Raw genomic sequence first — 23,273 nt, 5'->3', positions numbered from 1 at the left:
CCACTAGTTTGCATTATGCTTCATTAGTATAAATCATTATCATTTTTTTTTAGGAAAAAGAAAGTTGAGGGATTGGTTTTTATAATTCAATATTAATTTTGAAAATGAAGAGAATAACATAAATTTTGTGGTATAAAAAAAAAAAGGAAAAATTGGTGAGCTTTACCGGAGTATGCGTCGGCAGTTTGTTGGGCAAAATCCGAAGCATTTCCACGTGTCATAGTTATAGACGCCATCTGATGCGCACGAGACGCATGGAAAAATAATTCTTGGGCTTTGAAGGTGAGTAGTCAACCCAATGAATAACGGGCACGTGGGATGAATGAAGTAGGACGATTGTTGAAAAGAGAGAGAATTTGTGAGAGTTGATGCCACGTAAGAACCAAGGCGATGTTAGTGAGGCCTCCACCGTTGGATTTTGCCTAAAACTTGGATGTTCAGCGAAGGACAACGCCTGCTGGAGCTTTTTGCCTTTTCTATTTAGAAATCATGGAGGGCATATTTTTTTACATATTAGAAACTAGAAAGCAGGAGGAAGGAGTTTTTTTTGTAAACAAATATAAAAGCATGGGTGGCGGCTGGCGCCGTATAATAATTTACAACTTTTATTGTTTTGAACGTCTTTTTACGTAATGAGTGACCACTGTGACCTATTCTTTGTTCTTATTTCTTTTGGTCTTTCCATTTTAGATTTACTATTTGTTTTAAATTTCTATTTTCTTCTATTTTAAAAACCATCATCTTATTTCTCTCTTCAATTATTAACAATCAAACATTAACTCCAATCACAAATATGAAGTTTAAACAACGATGGAAAATAAATGGAATTGAGATACTAAGAAAAGATTGTGATGGATTAAGAAAGGAGAATTGGACCTTTAGGGTTGGAGGATAACCTTATCCTTCGTGGAAGAATGACCAATTAACATATTACACTCAGTTGGTTTGGAGCCTAAAACCTACACATAATCTAATCAAATTATTAAAATGTTTTGATTATGAAAGAAAACAAGGTAATTCTTAATTTAAGGTAACGTCTTCCAACACATATTTTTCAGATTTATATAAGGTAACTTAAATCATACTCTTCAACTCCTTACGTTCACATTCTTTTATTATGACTTAAGCACTATAGCGTGGAAAATAAGTCACACATTCGTTTGTAGGTTTTCTCTTTTTGTATTCTATGTTTTTTTTTTCCTTCAATGCAAAATAATTTTGAGCCGGTGATGTGCATTTTTTTTATCGAGGTTTTTTCATCTACTGTATCCAATAAATTTATGAATTTTTTATTTTGTATTTGAAATATCTATAAAATTTATAAAAGATCAAAATTCAATAACTCAACTTCAAAAAGTTGAACAATAGATTAGACACAAACCCAAAATGGAAAGATTAAATTTATATTTCATTATACATAATTAAAAGAAAAAAGGTTAATCTGAACTGTCACATTATCTTATGATGAAACAAGTATCTTAGATTTATACACATATACCGATTATTAATTTACATTTATCAGACAACACCAGTGTGATCCTAGTTTTTCCTTTTGGAGAAGAAAGAAGAAAATTGAATTATTTTCTTATTTTTTAAGTAAATAAATGAGATAGAAGGATATAAATTTCCAACCTACATTTAAATTGTCACCAAACTATTTGAACAATATTTATATGGGTTATATAAGATGGTGATGAGGATAAAAATATATATAGGTAATATTCGACTAATTTCTTAATAAATCAAAGTTGCATTGCAATATTGCATCATGGATTTAGCGAGGGATATAATGGGCCTAAACATTACAGTCTTGATGACACTGAAGCTAGCCCAATAAATGTTGGGCCAACAGGCGATAAAGGCCCATGAGTCAGAAGAGCTCCAGAAGCCCATTTTCCCATTTGGATAATAGTACAATTGCAAATAGTGATCCTATACGGGCATTTCTTTTTTCTTTTTAGAAAGTGTGTATTGTTTATCTCTTAAATTATTGTTTCAACTAATTAATTTGTTCATTTACCCAAATCTAGTTAGGGTTCATCTTAACCTTGAGGATTAGGATATGGAAATTGTCTAATCTTGAACAATTCAGATCGGTTGGGCTTTGAATTTCAATTTATTTGAGTCTAATAGATTCATGAGAGTGTTTAATACATTCTTGTAAGTTTGTGTCTAACGAATCTCTAAATTTGTTTGACATCTCATCCCAAAAGTTAACGAGCCTAATCTATACAAATCCACATGTTAGCTAATTGAAATTAATTAACAAACAAAATCAAAGAGGGAACATGAGTACACATCTAAAGATAAAATGATATAAGTTTAAAAATCAAATGAAAAACTAGAGGTGAGCATAATAGATTGAAAAGTAGATGGAAAGTGGTTTTGGTTGTTATTATCTGAGCAATGTAGTTGTTCAGTTTTGTAGCTAAAATAAAAATGGAAACTAAAATTAAGAATGTAAGTTAATCCATAGAAGTACTTTTTGAGAAAAAGAAAGCGGTTGCTTTTTGGAATGAAGTTTGAATTAATGGAGGCGGCAGCATCAAATCGGGATTGGTTCCCACCGTTACGATCACCATTGAAGACAAAGAAACAAGAAAAGCTAAAACTCAGAGTAAAAGACAAAAGGTACCAGAAAAAAAGACGGACCAAAAAAAGAAGATGAATAATCCATATGAATTTTGGCTCTACTCCGTCCGATTCCACTCGTCCGAGTCTCAGTTTTGGCTGCCGTTCGAAAGCAACCAAACAAACAAGCATTGCAAATACCGAATTCAATCGAATTCAATTGGCATTCAATTCAATAATGACAGTGGCAGCAGTTGGGTTGTTTAAAGCGCTTTTGCATTTAGTAGCTATGTCTGAATCAAATGTCCTTCCCTTTCATCTCTCTCTACTTTCATTTAATCATTTCAATGGGAAACAGCTTGTCCTCCACTTTCGTAAGTAACTTATCTAAGTTTTACTTTCAATCCCCCTAAATTTCTCTCTTTTTCTCTTAATTTTTGTTCGTATATCTTCTGTATTTGGGCAATTGTTGACTTGTAAGAAATGGGTTTTCATACTGGGCCCTGCTCTGTATACTAATTCTCATTGGAAGTTGCCCTTGCTTATTATTTTAATACTTTTTGGTATAAATTTGTGAGATTTTGAACTGGTTTAATAAAATTAAGAACAAAACCATGCGTGTTCACACGTTGATGGGAGATTTAATGTGTATTGTCAGGAATCCAGGTCTTTGGTTTGACTTTGAATACAAATTTGCACTGTATCGTAAGGAAAACAAAGTTTAAAAAGTGTAAAAAGGAAACCCCAGAAAGAAAGTCTAGTCATTGAGACTTTGGATTCTTGGTGAAGAAGATAAGTTTGATGGGGTTCTTTCTTTTAAGAGAATTGGCGAATGCACGGTGGAGTTGATGTTTTGTGGGCTCACTCGATGACTTTTCTTGAGTTAAAGGTTTAACCTTTTTTTCTTTTGTTGATTGTTTGCTCTCATCGCATTACCTCTCTTTCATGATGCTCCTGTGTGTTTCTCTTACTTTTTTCATCTTCTTTACCTTTAGTAATCATAGAATTTTCCTGCATTATGATGTCTACTTATAGTGAGTTCTATTTCATTTTGTCACTGCTTATGGTTCTCCTCCCCAACTCTCATTATATCCTTCTTCTTTCCATGTTATGGGTTTGCTTCATTTCTCAGTATTTGTTGTTTGACAGGTATTTATGGAGTAGTTAAATTTGATGGGTTCCAATAAGCTATGCTAGTAGGAGTTTAGGAGAAACAATTGAGTCGACTCTTCTCAACTCCTAAACCATTTCATTTTTTCAAATTGATTCTTGTGGTGCAAGGTTTTACTGATTGGGAATTGGGCGTCCTATTTTTGTAATTTGCTCAAATTTCGAGCTGCGTGCCTTCTTTTTGTTTATCAGAAGTGGAAATCTTTTGTTTTTTTCCCATCTTTTATTCCTTCTGTTTTTGCAGTTCTTCAGGTGGAATGAGTCAGCATGAGAGCAAAAGACTGGATTGACGAACGAATTTTTTTGCTCAAGAGTAAATTCAGGAAGATGATAAATTGTATTCGTTCAGGGGATCAGTTAAGAGTGGATGAAATGGCTCATTCATCAGATTCTTTGGCAACTCGAGACTATTCAGCGAGTGGTTTTTCATCCCGAACAGGTGGCGAGGTGGAACAAAAGGTTGATAATGGGAACATTGAAGAAGCTGAATCATCTCTTCGTGAGAGTGGCTATTTGAATTATGAGGTTTGTCTATCTTCAATTATGGAATTACTTTTTTAAGTAAAGTGGCAAGAAACTCACTTGTGTTCTTGGTATAGGATTAGCCCATTGTGTTATTTCGTGTTGAGGGTATCACCAGGAAAAGGTCCTTTCACGAGGCAGATGTGTTGATGAATTAATATGTCTTCATTTGGAAGATTTATGTCTACGTATTCACGTTTTTGAAGATTGAGATATTAACTCAACTAAAAGTTAATCCGGAGAAGTTTTCGAAATTAGTGATATGTTCACGATTTGTTTGAAATGAATTTTGAAGTGCTTGAAAATACTAAACAAATTGTAGAGGGTGATATTTGAAATGTGATTTATGGTATTGACGAAACTGAGGAGCCACAGCACCTTTTAATTTTCTAGGAAGCTCGTGCTTTACTTGGAAGGCTGGAGTATCAAAAGGGTAACATAGAAGCTGCTCTTCATGTGTTTGAAGGAATAGATATCGCTGCTGTAATTTCCAGGATAAAAGCTTCCTTTTCAACCAGATATGAACAAAATAGGCGCCAATCACAAAGCAATGTTGTGCCTACTATGTCCATGCATGCCATTAGTTTACTTCTTGAAGCTATTTTTCTGAAAGCAAAATCATTGCACGGTTTAGGAAGATATGTCGGTATTTTCTCTTTTCTCTTCTCCCCTTCTGATTTAACGTTTTCAAAACACCCTTTCTTCCCCAACCTGTATTCATAATCTTTCCTTTTTGTCTATGATCTGCAGAGGCCGCAAAATCGTGCAAGCTAATTTTAGACACTGTTGAATCTTCATTCCCAGAAGGCTTACCTGAAAACTTTGCTAATGACTGTAAATTGCAAGAGACACTAACGAAGGCTGTTGATTTACTTCCAGAATTGTGGAAATCTGCTGGTTCTCCACAAGAATCTATCTTGTCGTATAGGCGTGCGCTTCTCTATCAATGGAATCTAGAAATGGAAGCCAGAGCAAGAATAGAAAAAGAGTTCGCAATATTCCTTCTCTATAGTGGTTGTGATGCAAGTCCTCCAAATCTTCGTTCACAGATGGATAGCTCGTTCGTGCCAAGAAATAATATGGAAGAGGCCATTCTTTTGTTAATGGATCTGATGAGAAAATATACACTTGGATTGATTGTATGGGATCCATCAATAATAGAACATCTCTCCTTTGCACTTTCTGTATCAGGGGAATTTGGAGCTCTAGCTAGTGAGGTTGAACAATTGCCTCCTGGAATTATAGGAAGAAAAGAAAAGTACTGTATCCTAGCACTTTGTTACTATGGGGAAGGTAAAAGCTTAGTTGCATTGAATCTTTTGAAGAACTTCTTGAGTAACATAGAGAATGTGGACTGCATGTTGGAACTGTTGCTGGCTTCTAAGCTCTGTGGAGAAAATTTGGTTTGTCTTGATGAGGGAGTGGCCTACACAATGAGAGTTCTTTCACAGCTGCATGGAAAATGCATCCAATTGGCTTCTGTTGCTAATTGCTTACTTGGTGTGTTATTGTCAGCTATGTCCAAGTTAGTTGCTTCAGATTCTCAGAAAACTTTGAAGCAATCTGAAGCACTCAAGGCACTACAAACTGCTGAGCAACTGATGAGACAAAGAGATCCATTCATTGTATATCATCTTTGTATCGAATATGCCGAACAGAGGAAGCTGGATTTTGCGCTATATTATGCAAAACAACTAGTGAAACTCGAGGCAGGCTCTAGCCTGAAATCTTATGTATTGTTGGCGAGAATCTTGTCTGCCCAAAAATGGTTTGTGGATGCGGAGACTGTTCTCAATGCTGCTCTTGAGCAGACAGGGAAGTGGGAACAGGGCGAGCTCTTACGAACTAAAGCTAAGCTCCAGATTGCACAAGGCCAGTTAAAAAACGGTATAGAAACATATAGTCATCTTCTTGCTATAATTCAAGTCCAGAACAAAAGTAGTGGAAAGATGCTTCCAAAGGTAATGGCTTTTAGGACCCTTTTCTTCTGATCTTATTAAGTGAAATATTTGAATGAGATATCACAGTCTAGTGATTTCTATCTAGAGTCTAGAAACATCTCACTGTAGTTCTTGTGAATTAATAACTATACCATAATTTAGTTGGTTAGGTTGACAAATCACTTGTTAGACACTCGGACATTTGTTGGCCACAAATTGAGCACTTGGTAGTACAATTAATATGAGTTAGATATTAGTTGTACAAAATCGTATTAATGTTAACATTTATGAGGACAAAATTTGTAAATTTTAAGCTTAGAATACATAAATCTCTTTTTTAAGCATATATGTATATCCATGAACTTAGTGAGTTTGAATTTTTAGATTGTATAAGAATGATGTATACTTTAAAAACTCATTTCAACAAACGTATCTTTATCATAGATTTGTAAAAAACGAAGCTGTCACCATGTTTCTTTCATATCTATGTATCATATCCCTTATCCATACAAAATTGTATCCATATCCATGCTTCAGAAACTATGACCATCAAGCTGAGTTAGTAATTAGTTCATTTATTCCTTTTGTTTCACCTTCATGCAGGATGTAAGAAAATACGATAGAAGTTTAGAAGTAGATACATGGCATGACTTAGCCAATATTTACACAGGCTTGTCTCAGTGGCGGGATGCTGAGATCTGTCTGTCAAAATTGCAAGCAATCGATCCGTATTCTGCTTCCAAGTGGCATTCCACAGGTAAAACATTATTTCCGTTCACTTTCTGGCGTGCACACAATTTGTTAACTTTTAGATCAGTTGCTCCATTCACGTTCTCCATGATGCGTAGAAATTTACCAAGAATTAAATTGATACATCATAGAGTTGGTTCTCCTTTTTTGATTCATTACGGGTAATCAATTTAGTTTTGGTTCAAATTGCCCCGTTGAAGTGTGTTAATAAAGAATGTAATCGAGCCTGTGATATCTATATTCAATGATGAATCTGCTAGGTTTACTCTACGAGTCGAAGGGTCTTCCACGAGATGCTTTGCAAGCATACAACAAAGCATTGGACATTGATCCTGGCCATGTTCCCAGCTTGATATCCACTGCCCGTCTTCTCCAACAGCTAGGTGGTAGTCAGTCATTTCCTGTGGTAAGAAGCTTGCTAACCGATGCCCTTCGACTAGATCGAGCAAATCCATCTGCATGGTACAGTCTTGGGATGCTATATAAAGCTGACGCTGGAGCATCGGCATTGGAGGTTGCTGAATGCTTTGAAGCTGCAACTCTACTTGAAGAGTCGGCACCAGTTGAACCTTTCAGAAGATGAACACTTGCTTTCTTTACAACATATAGATAATTGGGAATTTGCGATCCTAATTCTAAGTTTTTACTCAACATCTTGATTGCCGCATTTTTTTTCAGGATTAGGGACATTAATTAGATGGTTTTCACAAAATAGTGTGTAAATATAAGAGCAAAAATATATTAACAAATTTTTGTAGCTGACCTTCTGTTGTGTTTCTCTCCCCTTTCTTTTATAGAAATATAAACATTAAAACTTAGTAGTTTGATCTGTAACACGAATTTGTGAAATATTATACCCTAAGTTGACAATGTAAATAGGAGAAGCTCAATTCAATTGTGGATTCGAACATTAGTATTTTTCTTATGATAATTATAATTTTGTAAAAAGAAAATCAGTAGAACAAATTGAGTGAAGTTTTGAACTAACCATCCTAAAACACCTACTCATTTTGACATAAGATAATCAAAATATGGAGTAGTGCTCAATTATTTTGAAGAACGAGACTACGGAACTACATACTAATTACTATTAAACTATACTATGCTCATCTAACATACTAAATATTTTTCATTTACTAATCTCTAGTTTACGTAATTACTCTCAATTTCATTAAAATACACATAATAAATGTTGGATCCAACTCCAACTCGTTTTCTTAAGCAATTATTAAGCATGTTTGGAATGAATTTTCTTTTTTTAAGAAAATATTTATTTAACCATTTAGAAGGAGGACTTCTTCAAAAATAGAAAGAAAAAAAAAATCCTAATTAGAAATGATAAAACTGTTTGCTTGAAGAACTCTCAATTCTTAGATTATCACACATCAATATAAAGTGCAGCAATTTGCCTAATCCCTTTCTTCAGCCATAGAGATGATTCGAGAAAGCGATGAGGAACCAACAATTTTTTGTATCTTCTTAAATAAGTTTAAAATTCTTGGCTTCTCATAGCTTTCTATGAAAATTGTAAGATCATTTTAGCTGAACTTCTAAGAAAATGTAACATTCAGAAAACCCAGAAGGGAAAGAGGATGGATTTTTCAGCTTCATTGACAAATGGAGGAAGGAAAGCAAAGATACAAGAATACTGTGACCATGAAAAATAAACAGATGACTAACAACAAGAAGAGGCAAAAACAGCAGGAATACAAACAAATCTTCCTCAAATTCTAAATGAGTTAAGATTGAGTGTCATGAATTACCATATCATTCTTTACGAAGATCAATTCCAGCCTTCTTAGCCACAGCATCAAGTCCATTCTTCTCAATAGTCTTCAAAGCCTTAGTTGACAAACGTAATTTCACAAAACGCTTACCAGCTTCCCACCAAACCTTCTTGTATTGAAGATTCACAAACTGCAATTTCTTGGTCTTGTGGTTGGAGAAAGAAACTAAGTTCTTCTTATTTGCTTTCTTTCCAGTAAATGGACAAATTCTACCTGAAACAACAAATAATGAATCCACAAGGTTTGAGAAGGTTCCCAATTCAGAAATTATAAATAGCCCAAAATGGAATCAGAAAATAATGGGTGAATTAGGAAACCTAATTGAAATAGAAAATGCTTCAGCCATAGCCATACAATTAATTCAAATAGAGCCCAAAAAGAGCTTGAAGTTAAACAAATGAAATATAGCAAAACAATAAACGAGAGACAAGAGAGGGAGATATTACGAGCAACAGGTTGAAGGGAAGGCCTGAGAGGAGCAGTAGAAATGGAAGCGGGGGAGATGAGTGAGTGGTTGGAGGAGATTCTGATGCCGCTCAATTGAGAAGTGAGGAACCCTAGATCGGAATTGGGTTTAGTTCTGAAGTGAAGTTTGGTTGAGGAGGTTGTCATTACACCGGAACAAGTGGCCGCCGGCGTGAAGCCAAAGACAACAGAAGCTGCCATTGTTACCGATTGAGTTTATCTTTGTAAAATGGGAAGAGCGTTTGGTTGAGTTTTTGTGAGGAGAAGGGGATAAGCTTCTTTTGCTGTTGGGCTTGAGCTGGATAATAGTGTTTGGGCTGAGTAAAAGCCCACAAAAGCCCACCTATTTTATTATTTATTTATTTTCAATAGAATGAAAAAGGATTAATTAAGGAGCATTTTTTAAAATAAGAAAATAAAACAAAATATTTACGACCAAAATTTTGGATTTGAAATTTTTTTATCGTAAATATTTTCTCAAATTTTTTAATTTTGATAATTTTCCATTACAATATTTTATGCTTACTTTTGATTTCTATATTTTTCTTAGAAAAAAGAAAATTAGAATCTGGAAGCAAGTGATTTTAGCTATACTAATATTATCTTATCTTTTTAGGTCAAATTATGCTCTTAAATAACTAACATGAAATTTAATTTTAGGTTTATATTCATCAAATAAGTGTTAAGTCTTTTTTATGTTACTTTATGCCATTTTTTAAAAGTATCCAAATTTCTTTTAATTTTAGGTTTATGCAATATTTTATGATAAATGGCATTAGACATTGAACAAGATTAACCCAATCCAACTATTTTAGTTTCTATAATGTGAATTACTTGGGTTGTCAAATTCATGGGCAGATATACTATTCTCACATAATGAAAAAAGGTTCAAATCTTTCATATGAAATAGAAAAAAAACTATTGAAATTTGGGGGCAGTAACTTAAAAAGATAGTCTTGGGAATAGATTTAAAATAAAAGACAATTTCAAAACTAAAGATAAAAGACAATTTCGTTATTAAATTTTCATGAAGGTTAGATTGTAGCTTGACCAAAAATAAAACTGGAAGTACAAAGCCTTTGAATTAGGCTATGTCTAACCTTCCCCTAAAGGATCAAAAGCCCACTACAGAAAAACATACAGTGCCAAAGAATAACAAGATTGGTTCTTATCAAATTTAGATGTGCACGGTTTTACAACTACACCAAAGTCGATGAACATTAACTAGGTAGACTGCGACAAGCCCACATACACATTTATGCAGTTCATTAACACAAAAGTTAACATCTACTGAACACCACTCTTTCACGTACCAAATTACTTTAACTTTCAGTTTAATGTTTTTAATTGTATTAAGTTGTCCTTTTCGCCTTCCCAGATATTCGACATTCCCTTTCCCTTAAGTCATATGTGCACATTTCCTCAATGTCTCAAGTGCATCAAGACATATTCTCTCTGCGTCGCACATAGCGGGTCCTGTCTGTATATTTTGGTCTATCATTAGCTCTCTGAGGCTGTGGCTGCACCCTTCTCTGTCTCTCCGGTGACCTTTGAACAATCTCTCCATTCACCAACAACTCAGCTGCACCCAGCATAATCAATGGGGTTAGCATAATCATTAGGACACTTATCATATATGAACTACTAACAAAGGGAAATATGAGCAATCAAAATTAGGGTCCATGAGTTGAGATGGTTTCTATGAACGAAATCATGGTATTAGGTGAAAAAGATATTCCCAACTCCACCAAATATATAAGATGTACTAGAAAGCTATTTGTTACAATTCATCAGCGTTGAAAAGTAATCACTGCAATCATAAAACTTTAAAACATTATTAGAAAGATTGGATGTTTCTTCTCTACTGATCTGCATCTCTACAATGTATAAAGAGCACAGAACAGTTTAAGAGAGACATTTGCTGTAAGTCCATTAGCATTCAAAACTAAACATTGTCTTGAAGACTGATTTAGGTTTGCCAAGATGGACTATATACATTAATTAAATAACCAGTTGGAGAAAAAGATCTCATTCTCGTTCATACTTTCAACCACAAGCTTCATCTTCAACTACTAACGAATATGCCATGCAAGAAAACAACTGTATTTGGCATAATTTAGATAAAAACTAAACACTGTGAATATAGACTTAAACGATCTTTAATGTTTCATCTCTACTGATCTGCATCTCTACAAAGTAAAAAGAGCACAGAACAGTCAAGAGAGACATTTGATGTAAGTCCATTAGCATTCAAAACTAAACATTGTCAAAGACTAGTTTAGCTTTGCCAAGATGGACTGTACACGTTCAACAATCAATCACTTATCTTCAAAAACTTTTCCATACTGTCACAGTAAATTATTATATATTCTTCAAAGACATTGTACTCGGACATTAATGTTTCATCTCTACTGATCTGCATCTCCACAAAGAATTAAAGAGCACAGAACAGTCTAGAGAGACATTTGTTGTAAGTCCATTAGCATTCAAAGCTAAACATTGTCCATAGGACTAATTTAGATTTGCCAAGATGGACTGTAACCCTTTCATTAATATCCACATAATCAATGTATGTCTCTATTGACCTGAATCCCCACAATACAAGTAAGACTCACAACAGTCTACAGTGCAGTTGATGCGAGTCCTTTAGCATTCAAAACTAAATACTGCCTAAATGAAAGATTTGCCTATGCTAAGATGGATTTTATCCTAGCTTGTCCTGTTTGCATCCACAGTTCATGCTTCTTGCACCTTTTAACATGTCAAGATAATATATACAAAATATGAACACAATAATAAGGAGAAGGACTATTATAGTTAGAACACACATCTCAATGCAGTGCTAAACATAAATAATGTTTCAACTCTACTGACCTGCGTCTCCAGAAAAAATATAAAGTGCAGGACAGTCAAGAGTGACATTTATTGTCAGTCCATTAGCATTCAAAACTAAACATAGTCTAAGAGACTGAAATAGTTTTGCCAAGATGGACTTTACGGTTACAACAATGCGTAAACAGGCCAATATAATATAACATAGTATGTTCAAATGAATGTTAGTGTAGTATAGGCCGGAATGGAATTATGTTTCATCTCCACAATGAAAAATTTTAGTAAGATTTTTACCCCCATAGTCTTTATACTCTGGGTCGACATAAGAATCAGGAAGAACAAACAGAACACCTGGCAAACCTGTTCAGAAAGATTGAAACAAAAAACATCAAATACTTATCAATGCCTTAGAAAACTGTCTACACTTGACCTCAAAACATCACACAGACCTTCGAGCTTGTTGGAGGTCTCTTCATCCAACTCACAGCCAAATCCAAAATACCTCTCGCAAGAAACATTATAAATCCTCTTCTTTGCTTCCTCTTCACTGCTCAAAACACAAAAAGGGACAAAATCAAATCAGAACCCACGCGCAAAAAAGTCAGGAAGAATAAAATCATCACATAATAATAAAAAAAAAACAGTACCTGCCAACAATTTTAGCAAGAGTCTGAATATAGCAATCAATCATCTGCTGCTTGGTGGCACCCTCACCACCAGGTTTGTCCATGACAATGAGCCAGTGCTCGTAGTCACATCCAGGGAAAAGAGGCGCCATCTCAGTGGGAGGACGTTCATTGAAGTTGGAATTAGAGTTAAGGGGAGAGTAAGAGGAGTTACCAGGCCTAGAGGAAAAGCAACGCAACGAGTCGAACCTGGAGGTGGAAGGGATAGATCGAACGGCATGGGAAAGCAGAGGGAGAGATCGACGGCGGAGAGTGAAAGAAGAAGGCGAAGTAGGATGTGTAAGAGTAGACGAGGAGGAGAAGAGGCGTCTGGGAAGGATAGAGAGGCGAGCGGCGGAGGTGGATACGGAGGCGGAGGTCATGGCTCGTAGAAGGGATAACCCCATAGCCGGCGAGAGAGAGAAAGGGTTAATGAAAATGGAAATGTGGATGAAGCTATGGGGTTTCGAGGGTTTTAATAGATGAAGGCTCCGTCTCCTTGTGAGGAGTTTCTTTGCTTTTTATTGGGCCTGTCTTTCAGACCTTCACGGCCCAATATTGTTTAATTTTCACTTAATTATTTATATTTGGATTAAATATTCTCTAGTAGTTTTGGAAATAATTATTAATTATACAGTAACATTTTTATAAAATTGCAAATATAATTAAGTCGTGGGTTACTAGTCATAGATCAATATTTAACTATATTTCCAATTTTTATAAAATGTTACCATTCTTTTAAGTATTTTGAATATAATTGTTATAAACTATTTATAATTGTTCTTTCAATATTTGAGCAGAGATTCATGTTTAAAATTAGTTAAGTGTAATGAACTTTTTTATTAAAGGATGATTTATAAATCACAAAATTTCATTACAATTGAAGTTGTTTGTTTGGATTTGTTTATTAGTATTGTCGATTGTCTTCATATATTCTAATAAGTCAACAGTGGTAAATGATAATATCTCTCTCTTAGTGTAGTTTTCAAAGTTGATTAGGTGTAAGGGAGATGGTAAAAGTTATTAAACTATTAAGGTTAAATTTAAAAATATTGTCTACAAATATTAACTGTTTTAAGGAAATAATAACCACTTGTTCTTAAGTTGAGACACATGTTGAATTCTTATAAACAAGATCTAAATAACCCTCTCATTTCTTGTTTGATACAATTTGAAGGCAAAAACTAGAGAAACGAAGAACAAAGCTACTAAACAATTAAAGACACTTTATTGACTTGGTAGAAGAGACAATTGCACGTCTTACGTCCTGATAGGCAATCGATTTATGGAGCTAACAACGTAAATAAAGATGGTGAAATACATGTTATTCACCGAGCACAAGCAGACCTGAAAATTACCCAGGACAAACTTGGTCATGACTCGATCACATACAAACACTTGGAAGCCAAAAGAAACATGGACGCGCGGTTTTAATACTCAAAAACAAGCAGCTTCACATTTAATCATACAAGATTTTCAGATGAAAGGTGTAAAGCAATTACAATACAGATTCCAGCTTTAGAATCTTGTTCAGCTTTCCTGCGTCGGTCGTTTGGAAGCCATGTGCTCTACCTTCTACAAGTTCATGTCAATTGCAAGATGGGTAAAATTAGAACGAGAATCCATGAGAAGTTAACACAGACAGGTATTTGATGCTATTCTGTTGTTTACTCATTTCATGAAAAATATTAAGGGTAATAATGGTCATGGATGTTGAAAGGTAAACTAACCTGCTCACTGTAGGGCAAATATTTACCATCGAACGTAATCACGACACGATCCTTCCCATCAACACCCTTGACCTTGTCAACTGAGCAGTAGAAGTCTATGGCTGACATACTAATAAACATAAATTAGTCCTCGAAATGGTTATGTTAAATATACTAGCTTCTTCAACAGAGTCTCCACTACTGTGAAAAAAATTAAAGCTCATTGGTTTAGGCTGAAACGTGTATTGAGGCTTATGGAATTGAAGGACAACAGGTTGTTTTATAACGAAGTGTTTGGTCTTATAAACATGTAAAGAATCATTAAAAAATCTTATTCACAAATCACAAGGAATCACATGAAAATCTTGACTGGTAACTTGTTATATGCGAGAAGTTGAGACACAAGTTACATAATGATTTGATATTCCTATCATCAAACTGAAAGAACAGTTGAAGACCTCTGAGTCTGACAAGATGACTAACATGAGCAACAAACAGCTATACTATCATCGTTTGGTAACTTTCAAATTTTCGAATAAGTTTAAAATTTCAATACTTCCATATCCTAACATTCAGTGGACCTCTACATTTCTTAATGCCGTTTCATGTGCTACCCACCAGGAACCAATTCAAACTAATCATATCAGAACGTTTCTGTTCCTGCATCAGTTGAAGGGTCTTAAGTCCTTGAATTATTAATGTTTGTCATGTAATTGATTCTCAACTTTTCATGACGAAGAATTCTTGGAAAAAGGAATAGAATTTGTTTTGTGCTTCTTTTCCTTTTGTTAATTCATTGCTATTTTAGTTTTAGTTCTTTTGCTTTCACAAGGCAAGCTTATTTCTTATTTTTTCTTTCTAGCAAGATATTAAGAACTAGAAATCAACGCCTGATTCGTTACGTAAGACAGTAGAACACAGAACATTATGTATTCGTAAACAGCCATATTAGAACAAGGTTGTTATCAAACTTGAGATTTCAGGATTTACTTACAAACGTTAAAGTTCTATACAAATAAAAACCAACTATTACGGATTTCAGGTTGATAAGAAAAAAAAAAAATTAAAACAAATGAACTTACATTCCATCGCCAAACTCCTCATTAATAATTTCCTTGATACTCTCGCCAAAATGCATAACTGCTTCGTTCAATCTAAGTGCATGGATGTGATCACAAGTCAGTAGAAACGAACAAATCCACTGGAAGTAAGCTAAATCAACCGATTACTCAATCCCAAGCATTCATCGAAATTAGAGGCTAATTAATCGATCAGATAGCTGGGATTATCCAAACAGCATATACAGGAATTCAAGTATCAACTAATTAAGAAGGTAAATAAAAAACGCATTCAAATTTCAAAGCGATTAAAATCTAGAACAGGTTTCACAAAAAAAAAAAAAAAAAAAGGAGAAATAAAAGCGAACAAACAAACAACCTGTAAATTGTGGGTTCTTGAATCAAACAAGGATCGTAAGACCTCATTGGCGGCCGCATCATCTGTTGAATATGATCATCGGTGAGCTGAGGCAAGGCGGACCTCAACTTAGGGACAGTATCAGGCTTAAGCTGGGCTTGCCCGCGAAGAAGTTGAGCGACATAGACGTTGGTGAGGCCAGTCTCTTGTGCTATCTGGTTGTAAGATTTTCCGGATGAGCACTTGGCGTTCTGCAGCTGGCGGACTACGGTGGCTCTGCTACTCTCTTCCATTTCAATGGAACTTTCTGGATATCTCTCTGTAACGGAGGAAGGAAGGAAGATGATGGATGGAGGACTGCCGCCACGTGGAGGTTACGAGTAATTATATAATTTTTAAAAAAATAAATCACGGATTTATTACCACCGTTGGATCATAGTAGTGGGGCTTTACCGTTCGATCAAGCAAAGTTCAGTTTTGCCTTTTCCTTCTTACGTTCATCGTCGGCACTCTGTGACAGTGAGTCTTGCAAAAACCACCGGTGGGCTTCGCGGGCAACTTATTTTGGGCTTTGGCCCAAATGTATTAACTTTCTCAAGACTTATTTTTGTCCTAATATGTACTTTGTGGCCCAAACTTCACATTTTCGTTCATTTTGATGCCTTAGGACTCCTTCTTTATAAAATTGTCCATAACAGTATAAATATTTGAATACAATTAAGGACTGAACCATTATTGATAGGCAGCTTCCATGAAAGTAAGTGTATCATTTTTTCTAAAAGATAAGAATATGAGATTGATATTGATATTGAACCATCATATAAACATGAATAAGAATTGAGTGATTTCTTGTCTTTTTCTTAGTACATTTAATTTCTTTAGGACTTTTGTTTTTTCCCCTTCTTCAATGTCTTCTTTGGCCTCTAACACTGTCATTAGTCAAGCCAGCTGGCCGGAAAACACCACCTAAACCCTAAATTCTTGTATATAAAATAAAAACAAGTCAATGGTATACTATAAGACATAGTCGTCTTTCCTTTTATGCTAAACAAATTAATATTAATACATTTTAAAAACATATTCAATACACGTATAACTCACCATATAATATAAATATATTATATATAGTCCATCGTCTAAATAGCTAGAAGTTTGAATTTACCATCCAACAAACTATTAGACAAAAAATAAAAGAACAATTTAAAAGAATGTAGATGTGAATGACGAAAATGCATGGCATTGAATGGTTATAGGTATATTTATGTCATGTAAACGTATAGTTCGAAAAGTCAAGTCATGTGAATCATTAACTTAACATGCTTACATCTTAACAAATAAAACGTTCATTTAGATAGAATCAAATGTTTAATTTTCAAATGTCAACTATAGCTTGGAATGCGACATGCAATAAGAATGTAAAGGAGATGAAAATGGACGGTATTAAGATGGATACACCCACCTATGTCAACGTTATTTGACAATTAGTATTAAAGGTAACTTACGGTTCAAAAGTCAATCGGACAAGGTGTTCATCTTAACTTGTTTACACTTTACAAATTATTAGAACAAACGCTTTAGATTAAATGAATCTCTTAAAATCTTAAGCGTTAACTTGATCAAGAATAGCATGTGTCTTTGGTGATTTTTATGGATGGCATCCGATGATTTTCTCCTTATGTTATTGTTTGAGAAATACTGTATTGTATCACGTTTTCAAATTTTTAGTTTCAACGACTTATTAGTCTTTGTATTAATTTAATCAACAAACAATTTTAAAATATGCACTGACAGTAAAATAGAGCTCATAATTGGACAACTTAATATAGGATAAAAAAAAAGTAACACATATATTTGACAACTATTAAATTATACTCATCTTGATCTTAGTGTATATGAAAGGAGAGTTGAAATTAGAATAGTATATATAAAAAGGATCGCTAGTTCATATTGACTAAGAAGATCAATTATGTGGGTTTGTAGAGATTCAAAATACAATTACATCATCATTGGTCTTCTGTGCTTTAATTATAATGTTGATCTCAATTGTTTATAAATTAAAAATTACACATAATACATCTATATTAATATATATATATATCAAGGAAAAAGTCTATTTGAATATTTGAAATTGTCAATCATTATTTTCCATGTATACCCAATGATACACCCCCTCCCAAAAAAAGAGGGGGAGAGATAGAACAAGTTATAATGTAAAAATCAACACTATTACACAACTTAGGTTCTCAAATGAGACCACATCTCTTTGATATATACATATCATACCTAGGGTTATAATATGTGTTGTTTTAAAGGAGAATAAACCACTAGGGAAATCAAAGCTAGAGATGTATATGTATATATAACAACCCACAAAATTAAACACAAAGTATGTATAACCTTATTAGTTAGCTAGTGATATATCATAGAAACGATGGACAAAATTGAAAACTTTGTGTAGCACCATTATTTGGTGCCAATGGCTAAAAATGTTTTGGTTCATAAAAATATGCATGGGAGATCATCAAAATTGTGTATATATAATTTTGAATGTGTATATACTAAAAGAATAATTAAGAGCTTATAGTATCTAAATTCCAACCTCTCTTTAATTACCCAAAGAAAAACAATAGTAATTTGGTTGACTGTGGAGAGAAGAAAACAAAAGAAAATGAAAAGATTGAATTGGTAAAACTTTGACCAAAATTATGAGAATTAAGCACTCTTCCGTAAGCCATAATATTATTGTATATATGTGTGTGGGCTGTGGGTATTATTTTGATGGATTTGTAGCGGCAAAAAGAAAGGGAGAATATAATAACAATGAGAGTAACCCAAAGATCATCATCTCTCTTTGCAGAAGAAATTAGCTGTGAGGTTGAAGACGATTACAGCAAAGATGGAAGCGTAGATTTGAAAGGCAATCCCGTCCGTCGCTCCCACAGAGGCCGTTGGTCGGCCTGCTTCTTCATCATCGTTTACGAAGTATTCGAGCGCACTGCATACTACGGCATCTCCTCCAATCTTATTTCCTACTTGACGGATAAGCTCCATCAAGGAACTGTCCAAGCCTCTAACAATGTCACCAACTGGACTGCAACTGTTTGGATCACTCCCATCCTTGGCGCTTACATTGCTGACGCCCATCTCGGCCGTTACCGCACCTTCATCGTCGCCTCCCTCGTCTGCCTAATTGTATGTATATTCTATTCTAGCAGTCTCATTATATTCAACAATTTAATGCATTTCTGTGATAAAGAAATTGAGACCACAACACTACTACAACCAAGTTCTAAATCACAATTATACTAAATATTCATCAAAAGTTGAGTGTGTGATATATATTACAATTACAACTTTGTGAAGTAATAGGATGTGTTTTAACCTTTGTAGAAATGTGAAAATCAAATTATGAAATTTTGGAGATAACAAGCTAAGTTTAAAAAAAAAATAAAAAACTAAAATTGAAATCTTCAAGGTCTCGTTTGATAATCATTTTATTTTTGTTTTAAAAAATTATGTCTTTTCTCTACCTATTTCTTAGAAGAATTTGCATATTTTTCAAGTAAAATAGTTGAATTCCTAATTAAAAACAAAAAAGTTACATCACTTGCATTTAAAATATGGGTAAACTATAGATAATAAAGAGAGAAAAAAAGTTGAGAGTTAAAAGTAGTATCTATAGACTTAATTTTACAAAACAAAATAGTAACCAAACAAAAAGTAAATATAACTAAAATTTTTACCGTTGTTTCTAGACGATAATTAGGTATCTTTCGATCTTACACTATTCTCATTTATTGTAATTATACAAAAAAAAAAAAAAAGAAGAAAAAACAATTTAATATTTATTTCATAAAGATAAGTGGTGCCTTGTTGAATTTAAAAGTAGGATAGTATTTGTGATTGAATTAAGAATTTTGTCCATTAGATTCCTTTGTGTGATGATAAACACATGCATGAAGAATTTGCCAATGTAAAAAACGAAGAAGTTTCTGATGTTGAGGTTTAAAGAGAGAGGAAAGAAATATATTGAAAATGAAGTGCAGGGAAGGAAAAGTAGAGACAAAAGAGTTCAAAAGGAAGATGGTGAGAAAAATGAACGAAGTTTCATGACATTGATCAGGAAGCTAGAAAAGAATGTAATTGTTTTCTGTTTTTTGAACGAAGTACTTGTTTTTCATATCCCAATAGGAACCGATACACAAAATGACAGTATTGACATAAGTAAATCTGATATAGAATCAATGGCAAAAACAGAGTTGATGAGCAATTTGCCAAAACTCAAAACGAATCACAAAGAAAGAGCTGCATTTCGATAACAACATTACTCTAAACTCTAATAGGAACAAACACACAATTAATTTCACAGGGAATGTCTCTTCTAACACTGGCAGTGTCCATGCCAAGCTTGAAGCCCCCTCCATGTTTGGACACGAATAAAGAAAATTGCAAGCAGGCCTCCAGGCTACATCTTGCCATCTTCTTCACCGCACTCTATATATTGGCTCTCGGCACGGGCGGAACCAAACCAAACATCTCCACAATCGGAGCCGATCAATTTGACGACTTCCATCCCGGAGAGAAGGCCCAGAAGCTATCCTTCTTCAACTGGTGGATGTTCAGCATCTTTTTTGGCACTCTCTTTGCCACCACCACTCTTGTTTACATACAAGAGAATGTGGGGTGGAGCTTGGGATACGGCATTCCCACTGTAGGCCTTGCAATAGCCATTCTCATATTTGCTGCTGGCACACCCTTTTACAGGCACAAACTCCCCACTGGAAGCCCTTTCATCAGGATGGCTAAAGTCATTGTAGCTACTGCTTGGAATTGGAGGCAGGATATTCCTGATGACTCTAGGCAACTCTATGAGCTTCAGCTTGAGGAGTATAGTAAGCAAGGAACTTTCAGGATTGATTCCACTCCATCCTTAAGGTCACTATCTCTAAAATTAGAATCACTTGCATATGCTGTCATACCCAACATTCGTTTGTTTTCGGATCCAAATTACACAGTCACACAGTGATCAAAGGTAGAAAAGATTCATGGTATATAAATCACAACTACTTCATTTGTCAACGAACCATTTTAGGTGAAACCAAAAGCAAAAGTATACTATAGATATCTACGCAAGTAAAAATATGAAATATGGAAGCTATTGTCCTAGTAGTTATGTTTCATATAAAAATCAATATGTATGAATCCTAGTAATTAGTTTGAACTTGGTTTTGAAGTGTTTATGAATGTAGAAAATCTTGGAGTTCCTGGATTGGTGTATGTATTGAGTACAATATATGGGATTTCTTGACTGCAAATGCAGGTTCCTCAACAAAGCTGCCATAAGAACAGGCTCAACTCATTCATGGAAGCTATGCACAGTGACCCAAGTGGAGGAAACAAAACAGATGTTGAGAATGATCCCAATTCTGATATGCACATTCATTCCAAGCACAATGTTGCCACAGGCGCAGACCCTTTTCATCAAGCAAGGCAGGACGCTAAATCGAAGTGTTGGTAGCCAATTTCAAATCCCTCCTGCAAGTTTAACTGCTTTTGTAACCATCTCCATGCTAATCAGTGTCATCATCTACGACAGGTTTGGTAAAACTTATTGGTACAATGCTACAAGTCAAGTCATATATGAAGCCTTGAAGATTGATTTTTTGTGATACCATTAACTTGGTGTTTTCTTTCTGGAAGGTTCTTTGTCAAGATAATGCAGAAACTAACTAACAATCCAAGAGGAATCACACTGCTACAAAGAATGGGAATTGGGATGATTCTCCATATCTTGATAATGACAATTGCATCTTTGGTTGAAAGGCATAGACTTCATGTTGCTAGAAAAAATGGGTTGGAAAAAAATGAAGAACAACTCTCACTGACCATTTTCACTCTCCTCCCTCAGTTCATGCTTGTGGGAGTTGCTGATGCATTTTCAGAAGTAGCAAAGATTGAATTCTTCTATGATCAAGCACCAGAAAACATGAAGAGTTTAGGCACTTCGTATTCGATGACTTCGCTCGGAATCGGAAACTTCCTAAGTAGTTTTCTTCTTTCAACAGTTTCTCACATTACAAAGAAACATGGGAATGGGAATGGGAATGGATGGATTGAGAACAACCTAAACGTTTCTCATCTTGACTACTACTATGCGTTTTTGGCAGTGCTTTGTGCCATCAACTTCTTCTTCTTTTTGGTCATGTCCAAAATGTATGAGTACAAAGCAGAAGTATCTGATTCAATAAAAGTGTTGAGTGACAAACTTAAGGCCTCCAACATAAACGAAAAACCAGCTATGATGAGAGGCAGAGCTGATGAAGGAAGAGGGCACTTGCCCCCCTTTAATTTGTTGTAGATTAAAAATTTTAGCTAGAAAAACAGAGGTTATAGTTTTCCCTGGCCTTGACACCTTTCAAATTTGGGAATGTAAAGACTATAGGAATATATCTTTTTTCTTGACAATGTAAAGTTTTAAATACTATTTTGCTATTTTAAACATCAACACTCTTAGGAAGTTCATAGCTAAAATAAAATTTAATTTATACCATTTCAAGAATTAACGATATATTAGTAAGAACAACCTTTTTATTAATTTGGTAAGAGTAGTTTTGACAAAATAAAAGAACATTACATTTGTCGTTGTATTAGTTGTACTAACTTTCTCTTACTTTTCTCCTAAACTATAGATATCCTGTCTTTGACAAACCCTAAAAAAAAAAAGGTCAAAATGGATGGAACTTTCATACTTCTTTTACAAGTAGCAAAAACCAAATATTTCATTATCCATCTTTCACTCTCTCTCGTGGGTGGTGTGTGGAAATTGTGTTGGTCATATAAGATGTGACATTAAAGGAGAAAATTTCCAATGGGTTCTTTTTTGCTATTCTTCTCTTCTCTTTTTAAACACTCATCAAAAGAGAGAAGAAAAAAAAAACATTTTTTTTTTCAATTTAGTAATAATTTTTCTAGATAAATTCTGTAGTTAAATTTATTTTATTTATTTATAATATTGATTTTTTTAACCATACAATTACGTGAAGGATTGAGAAATTTTATATATTTTTATAAAAGAAAAAAGAAAAAAGAAAGGTGCTTAGAAATATATATTTTCGAAGCTTCAAAACTACTCTAACTAATAGTCTTAACTTAATTTTGGAGCTTTCCATTACTTACTTTTTCCATATCTTTGCTTTGAGAGGAAAGACTTGTAAGCCGTCCTTTCCCAACTCACTTTACTTACAAAAACAAGCATATAGAATCAAAAAAATTGCATCAAATAATAAAAACGTTAATTTAGAAAATGGAGTGACATGAGTCATATTATCATAAATATTTTTTTTGCTATTTTTGAAAGCGCCCTTGTAATAACAATAAAATAGATAGAAATGAATATTTACCATAATTATTTAATTTAATATTTTTAAAAGTGAAAAAATAGAAATC

General features: G+C 34.2%; 5 protein-coding genes across 10 annotated transcripts; 2 read left to right on the top strand and 3 right to left on the bottom strand.

The window, feature by feature from the left end:
* Positions 1-2,709: 2,709 nt before the first annotated feature.
* LOC101206105 (protein NPGR2) lies at positions 2,710-7,829 on the top strand. 6 transcript variants are annotated; one of them, XM_011652616.2, is made up of 7 exons: positions 2,711-2,945; positions 3,230-3,460; positions 3,986-4,266; positions 4,657-4,909; positions 5,014-6,224; positions 6,807-6,960; positions 7,214-7,829. In XM_011652616.2, exons 3-7 carry the CDS (start codon positions 4,009-4,011, stop codon positions 7,534-7,536), a joined length of 2,199 nt encoding a protein of 732 aa, XP_011650918.1. In that variant the 5' UTR covers positions 2,711-2,945; positions 3,230-3,460; positions 3,986-4,008; the 3' UTR covers positions 7,537-7,829. The 6 variants fall into 6 exon arrangements, with proteins under 6 accessions (XP_011650921.1, XP_011650918.1, XP_031738456.1 ...); XM_011652619.2 differs by lacking the exon at positions 3,230-3,460 and having other exon boundaries at positions 2,710-2,945; XM_031882596.1 differs by lacking the exon at positions 2,711-2,945 and having other exon boundaries at positions 3,169-3,460.
* Positions 7,830-8,496: 667 nt separating this feature from the next.
* LOC101205872 (50S ribosomal protein L28, chloroplastic) lies at positions 8,497-9,472 on the bottom strand. The gene is made up of 2 exons (XM_004134001.3): positions 9,187-9,472; positions 8,497-8,953 (listed from the first exon to the last, which is right to left on the bottom strand). The coding sequence occupies exons 1-2, from the start codon at positions 9,404-9,406 to the stop codon at positions 8,721-8,723; spliced, it is 453 nt and encodes a 150-aa protein (XP_004134049.1). The 5' UTR covers positions 9,407-9,472; the 3' UTR covers positions 8,497-8,720.
* A 726-nt stretch (positions 9,473-10,198) lies between these two features.
* On the bottom strand, positions 10,199-13,172 carry LOC101205637 (multiple organellar RNA editing factor 2, chloroplastic). The gene is made up of 4 exons (XM_004134000.3): positions 12,685-13,172; positions 12,487-12,584; positions 12,332-12,397; positions 10,199-10,787 (listed from the first exon to the last, which is right to left on the bottom strand). The coding sequence occupies exons 1-4, from the start codon at positions 13,107-13,109 to the stop codon at positions 10,645-10,647; spliced, it is 732 nt and encodes a 243-aa protein (XP_004134048.1). The 5' UTR covers positions 13,110-13,172; the 3' UTR covers positions 10,199-10,644.
* A 736-nt stretch (positions 13,173-13,908) lies between these two features.
* Positions 13,909-16,210, bottom strand: LOC101205401 (cyanate hydratase). The gene is made up of 4 exons (XM_011652615.2): positions 15,849-16,210; positions 15,494-15,565; positions 14,433-14,541; positions 13,909-14,277 (listed from the first exon to the last, which is right to left on the bottom strand). The coding sequence occupies exons 1-4, from the start codon at positions 16,118-16,120 to the stop codon at positions 14,233-14,235; spliced, it is 498 nt and encodes a 165-aa protein (XP_011650917.1). The 5' UTR covers positions 16,121-16,210; the 3' UTR covers positions 13,909-14,232.
* Positions 16,211-18,596: 2,386 nt separating this feature from the next.
* LOC101211063 (protein NRT1/ PTR FAMILY 5.2) lies at positions 18,597-22,311 on the top strand. The gene is made up of 4 exons (XM_004134356.3): positions 18,597-19,019; positions 20,197-20,762; positions 21,148-21,423; positions 21,528-22,311. Exons 1-4 carry the CDS (start codon positions 18,648-18,650, stop codon positions 22,183-22,185), a joined length of 1,872 nt encoding a protein of 623 aa, XP_004134404.1. The 5' UTR covers positions 18,597-18,647; the 3' UTR covers positions 22,186-22,311.
* The last annotated feature ends 962 nt before the right edge of the window (positions 22,312-23,273 follow it).

The sequence above is a fragment of the Cucumis sativus genome, chromosome 3 (assembly GCF_000004075.3).
Source record: "Cucumis sativus cultivar 9930 chromosome 3, Cucumber_9930_V3, whole genome shotgun sequence".
Classification (NCBI taxonomy): domain Eukaryota; kingdom Viridiplantae; phylum Streptophyta; class Magnoliopsida; order Cucurbitales; family Cucurbitaceae; genus Cucumis; species Cucumis sativus.
The sequence above is the reverse complement of the archived record's forward strand: the minus strand, read 5'-3'. Positions and strand labels throughout refer to the sequence as shown.